The 19,085-nt window shown below is 37.8% G+C and overlaps 1 protein-coding gene across 8 annotated transcripts in view; it reads left to right on the forward strand.

Annotated features, from left to right (window-relative positions):
- GRID1 (glutamate ionotropic receptor delta type subunit 1) overlaps nt 1–19,085 on the forward strand; it is a 562,508-nt gene that overhangs the window by 433,152 nt on the left and 110,271 nt on the right. For all 8 annotated transcript variants that reach the window (XM_030030252.1, XM_030030245.1, XM_030030247.2 and 5 more), the window contains exon 6: nt 9,567–9,740. In XM_030030252.1, coding sequence (XP_029886112.1) covers nt 9,567–9,740 — 174 coding nt within the window. The remainder of the gene's footprint in view (nt 1–9,566; nt 9,741–19,085) is intronic.

Genomic DNA, 19,085 nt, shown 5'->3' on the forward strand with positions numbered 1-19,085 from the left:
CGTGAGATGGTAGTATGTTTGAAGAAGAGGAAGAAGTGAGAAAAGGAGAATAGGGGTAATGGATGTCAATAAAAAGATTGTCCAACTTCAGAAGTTTAGGGAACCTAGTAGTGCTTTTGGAAAGATAATATGATGAGTGAAGGATGGCAAAAGAACCGTGGAGTTCTGTGAAGATGAAGGCATAATAAGGTATCGTTATGGTTCCAATGGGTTATCTTTACAAAGCTTGAAATCAGAGAGGAATTCTAAAGAAAAAGTGGTGAAAAAAAGGGCTAAGGAGGAGTGTAAAAGTGTAACAAAGTAAATTATTATAAAATGAGTCTGAGGTGCAGAATGTCTCATACCAGGGGTCATAAAAAGCAACAAGAAAAGTTTAGATATAGCAGAAGATAAAGGAAAGTGTAAGGTGATTACTTAATGGAAAAATGAGGTTTTAATGTTTTTACTGACTTGATGCTGGCTTTATAGAAACTAATTGTAACCAGACTGTTAAAAATATATTGTAGTAGTTCCAGTTTATTTAGATAAATCTGAGGCACTCCACCAGATGAGATTCACTATAGAAAAGTGCTGAGTACTTTGGGTGTGGTTACAAAATTAGGTATAGCTTGTGAGCATCTGCAGAAACAACTTAGAATCCTTGTGGATAACAAACAGTATCAATCAATACTGTTGCGGTCTTGCAAAACAAGCAAATATAATCCTCAAATATGTTACTGGAAACATTCTTTGTAAGATAAGGGAGGCAATTATTTTGCTCTGCTTGACATCCACTTGGCCTTGTTGGAACAGTATTCCAAGTTTTGGGCAAGACACTTTAAAAGAAAACAAGAGAATGCAGAACAATTTTGAAAATCCAGAGGAGAGCACCGAGTATGATGAAAGCTCAGTAAAATATGACCCATGAGGAAAGGTTGAAAGAATTAGGTTTGTCTCCTATGAAACTCAGAAGATGGAGCAAGAGTATAGCAGTAGAACAGATATAATTAAAAGAAGAATATGATCACATGTTGACTCTGGAAAGATAAAGGAAATGCAATTAGTCTTCTGCAGTAAAAATTAGATTGAGTATTGGGAAATGGTTTATGATCTAAATATGATAATGAATAGGAACAACTTCCTTGGTTACTTTCTTCCATCTCATCATCTCTCTGTCTTCACACGTGGCTCTGCTGTTGTTTTTTATTCTTCGTTTTTCAGCATCCTACTCATGCTACGTAAGTCTGCTAAATATTTTCAGATGTCAGTTTGGAAAGACAAATACAACTGTATTATGAACACCACTGGGTATTTTCTGATCTGCACCTTCTGTTCTAGGTCGTTCCACGTATCTTTTTTCAATATGGGTATGAAAATGACAGTTTATCTACTGCATATACTTCTGATTGAATCATTTATTCAATACTTTTGCTGACAAACAAATTTATTGGAAGTGTGACTCATATTTGATTTCTGATCAGCATGGAACTCCATCCTTCTCTGTCTACTACTGAGCAAGCTAGAGTGATTGTGTTTGATTAGAAAATCCACCCTTGGGGTAGCCCCAGTGATTTGGCTTAGCCAGGGATGCACCTAGCATCATATTTCTTGATATCAGTCATTTGAAATGGAGGACTGTATTGTAATTTTATGTAGTTTTGATAGATGCCTAGTAATGAATTAGTGGCACTTTCAGTGCTTTAAAAATAGATTTAATTATAGGGTGTAAAAAATAAATCTGAAAACTAAAAGCTAGAGCTTCTACTTGACTACAGTTTTCATTTGTTGCTTTGCCATGGAATTGATTCTCATTGATTCAGATTAACCCTCATCAGATCAGAAACAAAGGGGTATTTGTTAACAGAAAATAACTTCTTCTTACCCTGATTTTTCAGTCTTAGAATTACCACATTCTGCACCATATGGAATAACAAATGCTGAAATTCAAACAATATTCACTTCTAAATTCTCAAACTGGAACCATGGGAATAGTGGGGAGAACTAGTGGAAATTTCATTACATTAGTTCCTTACTGTCTAAATGATCAGGTACTCTGTGGGAAAGGAATGTACTATGGGGGGAGAAAAATCCTCCTCATAGGTCAAGTACCAACCCATGTAGGTATTTATTTGTCATGGCACGACACTTTAAAAAGGGAGGTGTTCTTTCTAATAAAGCAAAACTTTGTTATTTTGCAAAATAACAGCATCATGCATTCTTCTACTGCATTTTTTCTGTGAACTACTGCAAAGTTTCCAGAGTTAAGCTTTGTAAAGGAGGAAGGAATCATACTCTTGATTGTCCTGGTAGATGCACTAGCACAGTTCCCAATGTTTGTGTGTGTTCACGGGGACTGCACAGTGGGTGACTGTATTTCTGTACTGCACAATTCAACATATAGTTTAATGCTATGCAGAGTAGCTTGACTCTAAGGTTGAATAGGGGCTCATTTGTTCATCACTAAGAAAAGCTTGTTCTGTTATTTGTCCCATTTAAAAACAAACAAACAAAAAAATCAACCAAACAACCTATGCTGCAACACTCCAGGGTGGATAGCAGAAAGGAAAGTTGTATTTGTAACAGCTCTTGTAAAATCACAGATGCTTTTTTATTGATAGAATGTAGTAAGCCGGCTGATCTTCTTGTACTAACCTGAGCTTAATAACTAGAGCTTTTAAAAAATCATCAATAGCATTATTTTGCTTTTTATGTACAGTGCTAACCATAAATACATAAAAAAAAGTCAGAGACCAGTTTGTTATCAGTGAAAATCTGTTTTCAGTAAGAAATCCGAAATAAATAGCATGAAGCTATAGAAATAGAGTATTACACAGATTCCAAATCCATAGGAAAGCAAAGTATTGAGTAGTTTGAAGACAGATGAAAGTCTTGTAAGCTTTAATTGAAAAATAAAACTAAACTCTAATTAACAGCCAGAAAATGATGCTTTTGGATATTTTCTCTTTTCAATCCACAGAAAAGATCCTAGTTTGGAAAATTTGGAGGCAGAAAGCACAGAGAAACCACTATAGCAATTGCAGCTGTAAAGTATTTGGTTAAATTCTTCCCAGCTATGATGATACTTGTCAGAAGAAGCCCTCATAGTTGAAGAGAAGGAGAAGGGAGAAGTAAAGTAGGAAGAAAAGGTCTTGTAATTTCTGCAGGAGAAATAATAAAAAGATTTGGAAACATAGCAAGAGTATACATTTCATCAGTGGCGAGAAGCCTTAGACAGAAAGTTAGAGTGCTAAGGGACTTGGGGAACTCTGAGCCATGTTGAGATGATGTTATCCACATCACTTGAATGCGAATAAAAAATTTTAGACAGCAGTTGACCTTATTCTTCCTTTTTGGACAGATGACGCTTTCCAAATAATGCTGGTGGTGCTGCCAGCAGATGAATTGCTAGATCTTCAACTGATTAATAAAACTTTCCCAAACTCAACCTAGGTGACCAGTCAGAACAAAGTGCAGAAAAAGTTATTGATGCTTTTTCCTTTCCCCTTTCAGAGCATTCACTCAAAACACATTTCTGCTAATCCTTTTTTGGACTCCAGCTCAATTCTCTTATTTCTGCTCTTTTCATAGGTCTCTTGTCACCACTATTTCACTGTCTGTAGGAGGCAGTTTGTTATGTGAGAGACGAGAAAGTGTCCCATCATCTCTCTCCTGGTGTGACATGTTTCTAACTTTCCATTTCTATCCTGCAGCTCCATTGCTTCTGCCAATAGTAGTTTTCTTTCCTTTCACCACGTGAGACATGCCCAGTATATCTGTAGTTACTCATCCTCTTGATTTGAGAATCAAATGGCTTCTCAACTATCGTCTGGGCACTTTCTTATTTTCCTCTATAAAATATTTTTCAAAGGTTAAGAAAAATGAGCAGAAAATAGAATAGTAAATATCAGATAAAGTCTATCTCAGCAAACTACTTTTTCCCCAAGGGTAGCATGTAGGAAGGTGTTAGATAATGCATGATAAACAGTGTTTTCCTAGCATGGGGCTTGTAGAGTAATCTTGGGGAAGCTTATGACTTCGAAAGAAAGATCCATTATGAATGCAGCGTTTGTTCTTGATTTTTGTTTGGAAAATCTCTGCTATGTGCACTTTGGGATATCAACAGTTAGACCCACAAGCCTGTGCAAATTGTTATGGCTTCATTTTTACATGGATAGAACCAGGACTGTCTGACAGACCGGAATTCTGCTCAGTCTTTCTCTACATATGGAAGTGCCAAAAGACTTTTCTTCTTTTTAAAGCATCAGTCTGTGTAATGATGCTTGTGTTTACACTGATAACAAGAATTTAATAAATCTTTTACACTTCCCTGTGTCTTATTTTTTCTTGAAAAAAAGCAGACTTTTTGATAATAGTTTACGAATGCAAGTAGGACAAGCATTCTGTTTTCAAATTATACAAAAATGCACAGATTAAAAAAAGTCCAAAAATTGAATAGAAATACAAGGAACACACTGTGGAAAATTTCTTAAGATTTAGCAAATGACACATTTCAATGCAAAACTTAACAATTTAAAATTATAATTTATTCCAATTTTATTCCAGGTACTCTATATTTACTACTTGCCCAAAGAAATCTTGCTTCTCTCCTTTTAGCTGCTATCTTTAACACTGCAAAATTTTTACTTGTTTATCTATTTTCACAAAAATGTATAATTTTCTTATATATCCTTGAAAGGTATACGTATACATGAAACTGTATTGCATGTGTACCTGCATCCTTCTCAAAGAAATTTGTAGGGTTCAGAATTGACCTAATTCTAATGCTGTTGAATTATGCAGAAACAGTCTTAATCACCTAGGAGCAAGGTTAGATCAGGTTTGATGAGTTGTTTTGTCAGTGAAATCCATATTAAAATCAATGGTGATTTTTTTTTGTTTGTTTGTTTTGTCCAGCTTTTGATAACTATCATTTTGTGTGCTTTTCATTTTTTTTCTGAGATAATTATTTTTTAGTATGGAATACTATTTTGTTAAATCAGAGGATCTTTTACTGTGTAGGCACTTGCTACAATCTGAGAGAGACTTCTGGACACCCAGTGTAGAGTCCTTTTATCTAGGAATAGAGCTTATTCAATTAAATTATAAATACATCCCTGTAGAGATTTTTAGGAGCATCAGGTAAAAGGAAGAGAAGTAAGGTAGTGCTGGATGCGTGGGAGGACAATGAGAATAGGAGTTGGACAGGTGATCATGCAGACGTGTATTAGAATGTTTTCTGTGCTACGAAAAATGGATTGTGCTCTTGTCTAAAGGATTAACCTTTATATATATGTGTGTGTGTCCACGTGGGATGCAGAGAAGCCAGTGTAATGTTAAAATTGAATAGATCTTATCTACAGGGTAAGCTGTCACGAGCGTTTTAAAAAACAGCCAACCAAAGGATGTTTTCTGGATTTTCAACAAATGAACAAGTGTCCCTTTACAAATGTACATAGTGCATTGAGGGGAGTTAGAATAATCCAACAAGCAGTATCGATCCTAATGCAAAGGTTCCACATAAATCTGTAGCTTGTCTCCATGAGCATCCCTGTCCTCGTTGCCATTCAATTTAATCCTTCAGTTTTCTCAGGGATGTGCTTTCTGGAAATCTGTTTTGGTTCTCTAAATTATTAATGTCATTAAAATTTATAATTTTTCTGTCATTACCTCTAGGAAAATAGAGATTGTAATGTGAAACATAATTGTCTCACTTTGCAATTTGTGTTGTGATAGTTGAGCACAACTAGAACAGATTTAAATATTCCCCTGAGCAATATGGCTAGGTATTACAAACTAACTGAAGTTCTTTGTGTTCAGATAAAAAAATAGATAAATTAATTCCCCAAATGACCAATATTTGTGTGCAAATAAATAGATAAATGAGTGCCACAAATTCCTGAAGAGTAAACTTTGCCATTAATATGCCACATGAACAGAAAATACAGTGTTTAAAGGAATACCCTTTCAGTGTTCACTCAGGTGGTGAAAACTACTACTAGCCTGGGTGAGTAGTCAGTCTTACGCTTATGTCTGCATACCAAAATAACTAAGTGCTCCTTGAAATATTGGGAATAGCCAAATTCTTTCCCTTAGTAAAGGAAAAATACAGGATAGGAGCACTTAGATAATAGATCATCTTTTATCCCTGGGTAAAGTGCGCTCCCTCCATCCTCATTCAAGAAATTCAATATTTACAGGCCTGAGTGCAAACTGCTATTAAAGGTGCCAAGCAATATTGAGTTAGGCTCTTTAACCTTCCTTAAAGCATATCCCTGAAATAAGCAGAAGCGATCATCTATATTAAGTAAAGATTTACTCCATGTTGCAGTAGCAACATCATGGGATCACGAAAGCCAAAAAATGGGCATGTGATATGGAATTTTGCAAGGAGCGCTTGCCTGGCCAAACCAGCTGATAAGCTTTACTTAGAATACAGCATTCACGCATGGTATGAATGGTAATTACCGTGTGCTGTCTTGTGCTGTGTAAAGATCCAAGAATGAAATTGGAAATTTGGGATACATTTGTTTGAAAAAAAAAAAAAACAAAACCCTCTAGGACCAAATTAAATTATTTGTTTAGTTGTAAGTTTCACAATGTAAAGAAAATTTTCCTATCATGTACAGAAAAGAAAACATGTTGCTTTTAAACAAATAACTAGGTGAATAGACTTTAATTGTAAGATCGGTGTGGAATGTTTTTTCCTCTCTGATTCCAGAGCTTAGAACTATTTTTTGGATATATGCTGTTATTCTGATGGGTGTAAAAGTAAGAGCCAACTTCACATATACTTGTTTTTCCTTTTTTTGGCTTGGTTTTTTTTCTTCTTTTTTTTTTCCCTGTATTTATCACAGTCGGAATGCAGGTGACCTTTTCGCGTGTGACATTTAAGGTTTCGCATGCTGCTAAGCCAGGACTGTGAGCTTTCTGGAAACAAATCTGCAGGGCCTGCCCGTGCCAGGCAAGAGGAAGGGGTGCAGTCCCCTGGCCAGGGAAGATACAGCCGGGCCGCTCTGGTGCAGGATGGTGGTGACCTGCTCTCTCTCCTCTGCAGTTCAGGCACTCAGCCACGCTTTCCTGTTCCTGGACCTGGCCGAGGTGCCCTGCGATGCTGCCTGGGGCTGTACCGCCCTGTGAACTGGCATGGAAAGGTCCATGGTTTCCTTCAGCTTTTAGAGCACCAGCTCAAAAGTGCGGATGTAGACCTTTTGTTCCCAGCTCTTCCAACAACAACTATTTTTTTTCTATGCTTTTACATTTCTAAAAAGGAACCCAGTTTCTAGAAGGAATGGATCATATGCTGGTATGAATGTCCGTCAGCTGAAAAAAATACAGGAGCTTTGTTCCCCTTGGTGTTACGTACTGAACTGAGGCATTGAAGGATTTAGCTACTGTCAGCTGTCCACACAGAAAAAGGTGGCACTTCCAGAGTCAGATTTAGCCCAATTTAGGTTCTGAATTTCCCTCCAGAGGATCCCGTTTTACTTCTTTGGCTATACAGTAACTAGGCTTTTAAGTTCAGGACTCACTTGGTGCCTATAGCCAAGTGGGAAGAACCTGGGTTAATGTGTCTAACATAACTGATCTCCACTACCTTACTTCCGGAAATCCCATGGAGGAAGCAGTTGTGGTCTGCTACGTATAGGCTTGCATGGCTCAGGTCAAGCATTTTGACACAGGTTATGAGACGTCTTTGAAAGGCTGTGCATCACTTGGGGAGGACACAAAATGTGTGTGGTGTGAGGTAAACTGAAGGTCTGGATGATTCGTGATCTCTTTTCTTCTGTTTCTAGCCACTCAGTCTGAGTTTGCCTGCCAAGGGATGTAGCCTAGGGGTTTAGGAGTTAAAGCTATCCCATAAAATTGTCTTTCCCTCAGACCGCAGCTTAGACACGCTGTGTGGCTTTAACACCCCTCAGCCCCACAGAAGAGAAATCCAAGGCAGCAGTCTGGAGGGACACGTAGAGCATGTGGATCTCCTTCGGTGTCTCCCTGCAAGGCTACAGGTGCCACCCCACATTTTCTAGTAAGCCTCAAAATCTTTGGCTTCTATAAGAATATATTTATTTTCTGATTTTCTGTTTTCATGCCACACCAGTTGGTCTGTCGTTCGTGCAATGAATTTCACCTTCTGCAAAGTTAAAAATTCATGTTCCTAAAAAATGATGGGAAATTGGCAAAGAAGAACTAAATTGAGCCAAAGCTACAGTACTAGTCAACCATAACAAGTAATTATAATAACCCCATGGTCATTTCACTCACGGCTTGACAGAGAAAATGGCAAGAAAAGAAAATATTTTTTTTCTTGAATGTTAAAAGTACGGGGCCAGGTTCACTTCTGCTGCTGACACTTCTCAAGGTGTGGTACCTGTTGACTTAAGTACAGCAACACAAATTATTTGCAGCCCCCTACCCTGCAAGGGGCTTAGAGCAGCCCTGTGCAGGCTGGGCAATGGGTTGGCCCAGCTGTGCAGCCGGTGCAGCCAACGTGTGCTGGAGATGGGCTGGTGTGACTTGCGGATGCTGCTGGTGGCAGTGCTAAGGAGCTGGGATGTAAAGCTGTTCCCTGCGGAGGAGGTGCCTGGGGGAACGAATGCAGTCAGCGGTGCTGCTGCTTGTCCTTCCTCGCAGTGGACTCCTGGCAGGGAATAACCATCACAGGCTGTACTGCTGGTAGGGTTTCAGGATCAGCTACGGCCCTGAATTTCAAACTATGTATCCTGGGGTAAAAAAAAAGGTTTTGGTTTGGTGGCTTGTTTTAAAATACAAAATACGTAAAGCATGTAGTTGAGTCGGCTTCAGTTGCAATATAAGGGCAATAGATGCAGGCTCTGTCACAGGATGGATTAGGAGGCTGGGACATGGGAAGGTCTCCAAAGAGGCTTTAGACAGTGCAAAGCCTGGAAAGAAGAGCAGCCTGTCCTTGAGATCTCCTTATATCTTATCCCAAATTATTCTGTGTGCAAAAACTTGCATTCCCAAATGTGTCAATCCCTTCCATGAAGTTTCTCCTATTTTTTTTATTTCTTAATACAGATTATCTCAAAAGACTTCCTTGAGTCATTATCAGGATCAGTCTGCAGAAATGATCTACTGTTCTTATGGGAAAAGTACTTTCTTGTAACATTGTTCTCAGGCGTAAGGGACATATTTCCTAAAGATGGTTATGTTTTCCATTTGTTGTTTTGTTCTGAGGATGTAGCGAGGTTCTATCCTGTTAAACTAAAATCCTTTCTGTATAAATTTGGTTTGAAGGCTGTCGTTTTTACTTAGAAAACTATTGAGACCATCTTGGTGCTTTTTTATGAGGAACTGCAGTATGTTAGTATTGCCAAGATAGATGGTACGGTGTTAATCTGTTTTCTTTGGTTTCAGATGTTACTTTAAAAAATACTTTAAAAATACTTTTAAAAATGTGTTTAATTGTTATTAAACACAAAATGAGAACATTTGGTCTAGACTAAGCATGTACGTCTGTAAGTTTTTTCCTCTATTGTCTTTTAAAAAACATTTATCCAGTAACTAAAGGAATATATAAAATGTCTGGACAAATACATGTTTTTAAAAGTCTGTGTCTCCATTCACAGGAAATCACTGATAATGAAATATTAGAGTTGGTACATAGTGCTCTGGGGAGGATGACAGTTATCCGGCAAATTTTCCCTCTCTCAAGGGACAACAATCAGAGGTGCATGAGGAACAATCACCGAATATCTTCACTGCTGTGTGATCCACAAGAAGGCTATCTTCAGATGCTGCAGGTCAGTAGCTGTGCCCAGCAGAAAAGTCCACCTTAGGAATTGGACATGAAATACTTTTCTGTGACCGTATTACCTCAGAAGAAGAATAAAATGAGTACAGATAAATCTGAGTATGTAACTTTATTATTTCTTTTATTTCCCAGGACCGAGTGCTTTAGATGTGATGTTATGTCCATGAAGTACCAGCAAGTGGTTGCACTAACTCTGAGCTGATTTTGATTGTTTCATTCTCTTAAGAATCTTTTTCTAGTTGAAAAAAAGAAAAAGTTGTACTATCATAGTCTTGTGCTGTTACTACTTGCTTATTATATTGATGCCTATTAAACATCTGCTGTGAAAGAGTTAATCTGGGAAGATAACAGAACTCTGATAGGTATTGGGCTGTGGAGCATTTCATATTTAGTTAAATGGACTGAATCCAGCTGATGTATTCAGTCTGTCCCATTTCAATAGTCTCAGAAGTCTCTAGCAGCTGATACTTGTCTGAGCATGTGAAATATGCACTACTAGTTCAAGTTCCAGATTTTGGTAACAGATTTCACTCTGGTGTAAGCAACATCTCAAGATTTCTTGGCAATTTATCCCAGATATCGGATTTTTTCTTATAGTAATTTAAATATAATTTTAGGTGCTATTTCCAAGGATAGTGCAATAATTTTGAAACACAGGTCTTGGACTTTCAATAGGACTCCATGTGTTTCTCGTTTACTTTAAACACAGTTAAGAATCTCATCTGTATCACTGTTGAAGCTGTTGGATAAAACTGAAAACTTTAGTGAGACTGAGAGTATAAGATTGATTAGAATCTTTTTATTGCAAATTTAGTCTTAGCCTGAGATGGATTGAGTGAGGACATAGTGGTTGAGCCTGTGAGCTGGTAAGCGTGGGTATTATGTGTTAGAGCGAGTCTAGAAAGGGCTCAGTTAGGCTGTGGGGAGCGGGCTGCTGGCAGTCTGGGCTGCTGCAGCCTGGTCAGGAAGGCTGTGTGGGCAGAGGTGTCCTTCCAAAGGGAACTCATGTGCTGCCTTGGAAGAGCTTCTGAAGAGCAAGGTGTGAGGCTGATGGGAAACCAGGAGAGGTAGGAGGATTCTCAGGAAGAGGAGTGGATAGGTCAAGATTTTCCAAGGCACATGGATGAGGATGGTTTTTTTGCTTATTGGCCCCTACTAAAAAGTTGTAGCTGCAGAGTCTGAAATCCTCTGAGGGATATGGATATTTCCTCCTTGAAGAGAACCTCTGCTGACTCAGGTTCTGTCACAGCAGTGGCAAAGTTTGGGAAATGCCACTCACGTGCACTGGAGTTCTGAGCACTGGTCTACTCTTTCTGCACAGGGGAAAGTCTATGCCTATCTTGGCTTAGAAAGAGAAGACACTTTTGATCTTTGTTAGTAACTCTGAGGTATGCTGTAATGAGAACAAAGGCCATGCATTTCAGAGGATCAAAGCAATTTCCAGTATGTTGCAAAAATTATCTATCCTGCACCAACAAATAACTCATTGGGGAACAATCTTACATTACAGTAGGATTTTGAGTATTGCTGCCAATGCTGGTTTATGCATAATCTAATTCAGAGACTTATCTGAAGGGCTCTGACAGACCTCTCTGAGCAAGTTCTTATTTGCTAATACAGTAACTGGTTTGCTAGCATGAACAGCCTCGTGCACTATTACTAAATTTAACTGACAAGGACCCTTTAGGAAGGGCCCTCTTCCTACTTATTCCCAAATGTGGGTTTTGAGAAGCAAAATGTTCTCAGTTTCTGTCTTCTGAAATATTATACCACCTTAGAAACTGCCTTTAAGAGAATGGAAGAGTAATGTTATGTTTTGCCCATTAGTTCCTTCTCTATGAACTTAGAAACAAGAAAGAGATATAAAGAAGTGCGGAGGTATAAAGTTTGCCTTTTGGAAGTTGATTCCCTAACTGTCATGTCTGGCTACACTGGAATGAAATATCATAAAGGTGAAGGGCACATGTGAGATTGTTCAAATTAGCTGCCCCCAGTATATACTGTGTTGTCTTTAAGTTTCTACAGATTGAATATAGGATGATTTTAGCATGTGCAGTTATATCTGAAGCATTCTGTAGCTGCATTTTTTTTTCATAGGCTTTGCCAAAACATCTAACGTAACACCTTGTGGGCATACAACTCATATTAATTTCCAAGTATGACTGACATGTTATTAATGGTCCTGCAATTCAGGTACTTCCAATCTTCTGTTTCCTTTTTCTTGCTTAAAAAATAGTTTTGACCTTTTGCTGTACAGAAGTACATCACTAAATTACCCCTGTTGCCAGAGGCTTGCAGTAGCTCCCAGCCCCATGTCAAGCTGCATGAATCCACCAGAGGCAGTGACCGCCTGCCAGCACCGAGTTCTTGCGTTGCTTTGAAGTACTTTGATTAACACCACAGTTTGGAAATCCCTGGCTCATTCTCCGTTGGGCAATCTCATATTAATAATTCTTTGTTGTCAAGGTAACTTACCAGCTATTGTTGGTTAACTATTTATTTAATGACTTTGAAGAAAAATAAGCTAATCTCTGTCAGCCTCTAGCTGTAAGATTTTTATAGGGGAGAATTTAGCATTTTTAACAAGCTGGTAAAGAAAGCAACATTTATGTCATGGATTATTACCTTTTTTCCTGGCTAAATTGATGACAATCTTTTTGGAATGATTTTGTTCTCAGTGTCTTTAGTACCATATCCTGGACAGTTGTTTTTCAGTAGGTGATCATCCCAGTTTGGCGTTCTGACAGGCTTTTAAAGATCAGGCTGTTCTGCAAGCTCATCTAAAAACTCATCTGTTCTGAATGCTTTGTGGAAATCCAATCTTATTCCATCAACCCACTTGTCAAAATTTTGCTCATGCCCTTACTTCTTGCACGTATAATATACCCAGCTGGGTTTATGCTTCAGCTGGAGAAGAAGCTTTATAAAGTTTCTTGTCTTGGTCATTTCATTTGACTTCAGAGGACTACATTTATCTCTTTCTTATTCTTCATATATGATTTTCTGTGTCCATCTCTCTTACTTCTTTGTAAGTGAAAAAGATACAGTTTAGAACTTGCTGTCTTCCACTGGCGATGAGTATCCTGTGGCTTGGGCTATCAGCATTGTCAGTATTGCCTCATCTGGAAAGAGAATACTGAAGCACTTCAGGATTTATAGTTAAATCTAGTTAGGCCTAGATAGACCTGGTATGTATCCCTGCATGGCATTTGAATGGTGTTTAGTGGGATTACAGCTATTAAACTGTTTAGCTTATTTCAGACGTAGTCTTACAGATTCAATTTGAAGAAATTTTAATATATAACCTGCTTCTTTCCAAAATCTTCCCATTTAAATATTAGCTTTGAAGCTTGTCTACAAACCTGATTTTTGATGATCTTTTTTTTTTCATCATTTTGTTCATGATGTGTTCATAAACTCAAAATCAATTTTTTTTCTGTTGATGTTTCTGAAAAGATTTGTCTTTAGAAATGTAATTCCCATTACAGTTTGTTTCTTCCCATATTTACCATTTATACAGTTAATAAGTTCAGTCTATGTGAGATTCTATTTATATTAAAACATATTACAAGGACACAGTGTATATGAAATCATTTAGCATGGTCCAAAATATGTAGTAAGATTAAAAAGGCAAAAAGAAAACCCCAGCAAACTGTGTCATGAAATTAATGAGGTTATTTCTTACGGGATTCAGAGTCCAACCTCTCTACTGAAGAACTATTCCAGGCATCGCTTTGACGTATTTGAAGAGAAGATGTTGAGAAGTGTGGGAGGGTATTCATTGAAACAGCTACTCTTCTTTCTCTGTCAAAATTTCATTCTTCAAAGACTTGACCATCAGATATCTTTGTAAGCATCTCTTAGCAGTTGCTCCTACAGAGCTGTGTTTTTCTTTATGAACTGTCTTCTCTTCAGAAATGACTGCAATTTAACTACTGTAAGTGGAGTTATTTTTTGGAGATGTGTTTGGCTGCCTGAACTCAGGGGCCTGATCCTGCAGTTTTGTCCAACTAAATAGCCTTACTCTCATTTGACTTATTTACATGGCTGTTATTACACAGCTGTTAAGTGCTGCTGGGGGGAGTAAATATTGATTAAGCCCTATTAAAGCATTCGTTTTCTCCCATAAAGGATTGATGAGCCACTTTTTTTCTTTTCCTTTCATTACAAACCTATATTTGCATGTCTCTCTATCAAAGTTTAGTTTGGACTTCTGGCCAGATGTTCAGTCACGGTGAAGCTGTTTCCAAGTACAACATGAATGAAAAGTATCCTTGAAATGACTTACTGCCTGCCCACTGCATGACATAACCTCTCCCTGAAGCCCAATGGCATGTGTTTTACACAAGGTGCATTAGCAGAAGAATTTGTTAAACACCTCCCCCAACGACTGTGGATGTCTGCTGGCCATGTGGGATTTTGTGAGCACTCTGGAGGGTAGAACCCCAGAGTTCTTGAGCCAGCTTTTCCTCTCTGCTCAGACTACTTCTTTTGACTGCTGGAGTTCTCTGTTTGCATAATTATTTTATTGAATTTTTGTTCAGTGCTCTATCGGGGAGCAGACAACAGTGGCTAGAAGAAAGGGTCAATAACTTCATTTTTCATTTTTTTATTGCCTCTGAAACCTAATTTGCACCCCTATTTATTTATAAATGAGGTAGGATAAAATGCTAATCTTATACTCTGTTTTGCAATTCCAATATTATCTCTTGTCCTCCTGTCTGACTCTTAGTTGTGTTCAGTTTTCTTTATCAAATGTCTCCTGCTAGACTTTCCCTGGACAGTTACTATTAGCTGTGCCAAATTCTTGAGATGTTTAGTGAGTGAAGCCAATGCCTGCAGCTAACAAGCTTGAGCGTTACAGGGTAATCCAGGCCCTGTATCATTGTTAACATGTTGTTATAAAACATACTGAGTAAGAAAACACTCATGATTACGATAAATACTCATAATAAATAGCTGAAGGACAGTGAGCATTCAGAGAATAGAAACTGTAGGCAGGGAAAAGTGGTCTGAGATGTGTAACTCAGTAAAAAGGGAAAAAAAAGTAAAAAGGAAAGAAAAGCTGCTTATCAATAAAAAAAGGATTCTGAGTGCAGTCTTCCAAAGAAATCTTTGGAAGCCCCATTGTTTGAGATACTTAAAACTAGGATGGGCAAAGCACTAAATAATACAGTAGTTAGATTCCTTACTGTCAGAAAGCTCGAATAAATATACAATTGAGGTCTGTTTTTCTGTAGTTTTAGGAAAATTTTGTTTAGGCTTTCATTTACCTCGGTGATAATAAATAGCCCTTTGGAAGTTTGAAGCTGACATTTGAGTCTTTAACGAACATTTGTTTTTTGACTCTGGTTTTCTCATGAATGCCAGACTGCTGGCTGTGATTTTGTTCTCCATGAGCAGCGAAGCATGTATTTAAAACGCAAAGTCTCACAAATGGCCTCTGCAAACTAATTTAAGAAAATGAAATAGGTCAAATTTTCAGTCTCTCCATTCTAACAATATCCTTGTAAGCACGCTGGTATACCATAAATAAGCCATCAATCTTCACTGCTCCTAGTAAGATGCATCCTGTCATTAGAGAGACAAGTGCGTAACTGCGTTTGGCAGTACTTGAACTTTGAAAGTTGAAACGCAGTTTTGAGGCCTGCTGGTGTGTGCATACACAAGCACAATGATATCACTCCCCAGGCAGCAAGTGTTTCTGCTGCTGGCAGGCTGCGCTCGGTCTGAGCTCCTCTTCCATCTGCTTCATCCTTGGAGCTGAGTGCTGTGGCCACTCACCGGGTGATTTTGGCAGCAGCAGGGTACAGATGCCCAGCTTGGGAATGAGTTTTTGAAGCGGTGGCATCTGGGTGTCAGCTGGTCTCTTCGGCGGTCTTGTCTGGCTAGACTTCTGGCTCTGCTGGCAACTCAGAAGTTGGGGTCAGACTTTGTGCCTTGCTGGCCTTCCCAGAAGAGCACTTTTCTATGATTAGTGCCTCTGAAGGAGCTAAAAGCTACCTTCATATATAACTTGAGAAGTAAAATCACTCTGGAAAATCTCATGAAATTCACATAAAAACCTCTATAAAAAGACATTTAATAATGTGATAGGGAGAAAATTCCATTCTCATTGAAAATTTCTGCTTTGCTCTACTAGTGTATAGTGGATTTTTTCTTCATTGCAAAATAAAGGTTCATAAAGTCTGGAATAATTTTCAAAAGATATACCAGAACATGCCTAAAGTTACTCATGTACAGGGCATACTCTTTAATATATTAGTGAAACAGTCACCATCATTCTTACGGCAGGTAGATCAAAAAGCATTTCAGTAACAATAGCTCCAGCTCTTACAGCTCTCAGCAATGAAGTGAAAGAGGAACTGAAAATTACTGTTTCTTCCTCCAAACAGGACAGAAATGAAACACTTTGTTCTAATCTAGGAATTTTTGTTATGTGAAGGGGAATCCCTGCAGGCAGATATATGTCCTTCCCTCGTCTGTTCCCCCTGTGACTATATATAGGGGAAATAAAAAATGCTCCAGAGCTTGGAAAACCCGAAGTAGCCAAGTACATTGCCTTGTTTTTTCTTCTTTCTTGCTTTGTTACCAATTCTGAATGCTACCTGAAGACTAATATTTAAATTTACTATTTATTTTCTCATGCCTCTGACAGCACTGGTGGAAACAGAGTATAGCTGATCCCTTGGGTATCTCACAAATTCCCTTTCAGTGGTCATGTTTATATTCAGAGGGAATTTGATAGTTAGCTGAAAATTAAAATATGTGTGCAGTTGTAGTAACAAGTACATATAGGCTTTGTCCGCTGAACCCTTTTTCTTTTCACAGCACCGCTATTCTGGAGGTTACAGCAAACTCATGTTGCAAATACACTCTGGTACATATGCAGAGATTTTGCTGCATTAAAATGAATATAATAGAAAATAAAGGAAATTACTATAGCCCTGGATTTACTGTAAGATGAGGCCAGAATTTCTGTGTCTTGTTTTAAGTAACGTTTTTCTACAAGAAAATACATACACAGTAATGAATTCAGGTAGAAAGTGAATATTATTTTGAGAAGAGGAGCATATTTGAGGAATTTATTCCTATTTTCCTACCTCAGAAAGGAACTAGGAAAAAAGAAGATAAAAATATACCTCACAGTAATTTGATAATATATCTTACTGTAGGTATTGAAGGAATCAACTGTTCAGCTACACTCACACAACACTACTCAGGCATCAGATTAGACCTGGTTCCATAATTCAGTTTTCTAGCATAAAGCTAGTTCCCATTTGGGATTGGGCAAAGACATTCAATTTATACTACTGTGGATATTCAGGAGCTGGGTTTTGCTCTGCACACTGTGAAGGATCAAAAGGACGTTATTTTCTAAGTTACCATGATATTTTTGGTTGTTCTTGATTATTTTTTGCACTTCAAAGAAGTGTCTCTTGACCTAGAGGACTACCAAAACAGTGCTATCGTGCATACATCCTGCCTTCTCTTGTTTTAAATAAACACATTGTCTACACACTGCATTTTGATCACTGTGCAAAACCAGATGCTTTGAGTCATGCGTTATAAATTTTAAAGGGTCCTGCCCTTAATAGGGTGGACTTGTATATTTTGTGTTAATTTATGTCTGAACTAGCAGACTGAGCAAATAAAATATTAAAAAAAGAGAATTAGTTTTCTCAGTATTACAAATCCAGCCTCAGTTGTGGAGGTTTTGCTGCTGTTTTTTTCCTAGCTTGCTTATTTTCTATTCTAAAAAAGTGTTGATTGTGTGAATAAAATTCAACTTAGTCTTCCATAGGATATTGACTCTTCAGTGAGTAGGGGGTAAAATGTAGTAATGTATGCATGTAATTTTTACTGGAGTAAATACTCCATGAGTATGATTATCTGAAAAAAGGAATTTTGCTGATTAAAAAGTACCATATACTTATTTTTCGGACGAGGCTTTCAATAGAACTGGAGTGGCAAAATACTAGAGGATAAGTGTGTACAACAGGATGTGTAGAATATTCTTTCCATGGCAAAAAGTAACTTGCTGTGTTCTCTGCAACCTTTTCTTCTGCCTTGGTACATATCTCCAGATGTATGGCAGAAGGATGTAAGTATTGGGAAACTCCTCTTGTGCAGACCCTTTCTTGCTGTCACTCCGTTTATGTCATTCTTTCAAAACAAAATAATGAAACAATAGTGATACAAAATCCATTATAGGTCTAACTGAAATATGAGGATTAGGTTGGTAAACACGGGATTGTTTTGTTTTGCTCTACAGCAGATGGTAATTTGAGTTGGATGCATGGTCATGTAGGCCAAGATCCTCAAAAGCAGTTCTTTCAAGCTTTCTGTCCATTATACATGCAGAACGGTGGTGGCTTCTCTAAAAGCATAAAAAGTAGAAAAAGAAGGAAAGCAGTTTACTGAAATACATCTTCTATTTTGCCCTAGAGCTCTCTGCTAGCAAACCGAGCAAACTGTTTTTTGGAATGAGGCTGCAGTTTTCCAGAACTGAAAAAGAACACTGCCAAACTGAGAAAATGCAAAGCATTTCTGATTTGTGGTGGTTCCAAGGCAGCAGGCAATTAGTTGTCAGTTAAAAGTGGGGGTGTAAAATCAAAATCAGTGGGGAGCAAAGAGGATCATGATGGCACATAAGAAATGACATTTTTCCTTATGCATGTAAAATCTATTTCTAAGCAAGTGGGTTTTGTGGTGTGTGGTTTGGGATGGTTTATTTTTTGGGTTTAGGTTTTGGGGTTTTGTTTTGTTTTGTTTTGTTTTTTTTATTTGTGGAGGGTAGCTTAACACAGAAGAGGAAAAGTGCCCTGTTGAATAATAAATACGCATTTGGTTGCTTTATTTGAAAGTTGATTGGAAAGTATCTGCAGAGTAGGGAGACAAATGCAACTAAGCAGAAGAGACTTAGTTGCTGGGACTCTCAATAACTTTTTAACTACTTACTTTTCTTAAAAAGAGAGGAAATCTGCAAAGTAGCTGCTTTGGAAACTTTTAAAAGGAAAAGGATTAACTGGATAAAATAGCAAATATAGGCAATGTAGACTGCTTGTTCAGGAAAGCTGGAAAGAAAAGGGAAAGAAGATGGCAATGCCAGATTCCTAGTGATAGTATCTCATAGCTTTTGCATTATTTTTGCATTAAGATCCCTTTTTCTGTTTAGTCACTTCAATAAGTGGGTATCCTCAACCTCTTTTTTGTGCATTTTCTTCCTATTTTGATTCTTTCAAAATGAATTTTTGTTCATATATCTTTTGTTCAGTTTTACTTACACTAGAAGATTTTTGAAAGCACCTAGGTTCTCAATTTATGTCAAACT

The sequence above is a fragment of the Aquila chrysaetos genome, chromosome 11 (assembly GCF_900496995.4).
Source record: "Aquila chrysaetos chrysaetos chromosome 11, bAquChr1.4, whole genome shotgun sequence".
NCBI lineage: Eukaryota > Metazoa > Chordata > Aves > Accipitriformes > Accipitridae > Aquila > Aquila chrysaetos.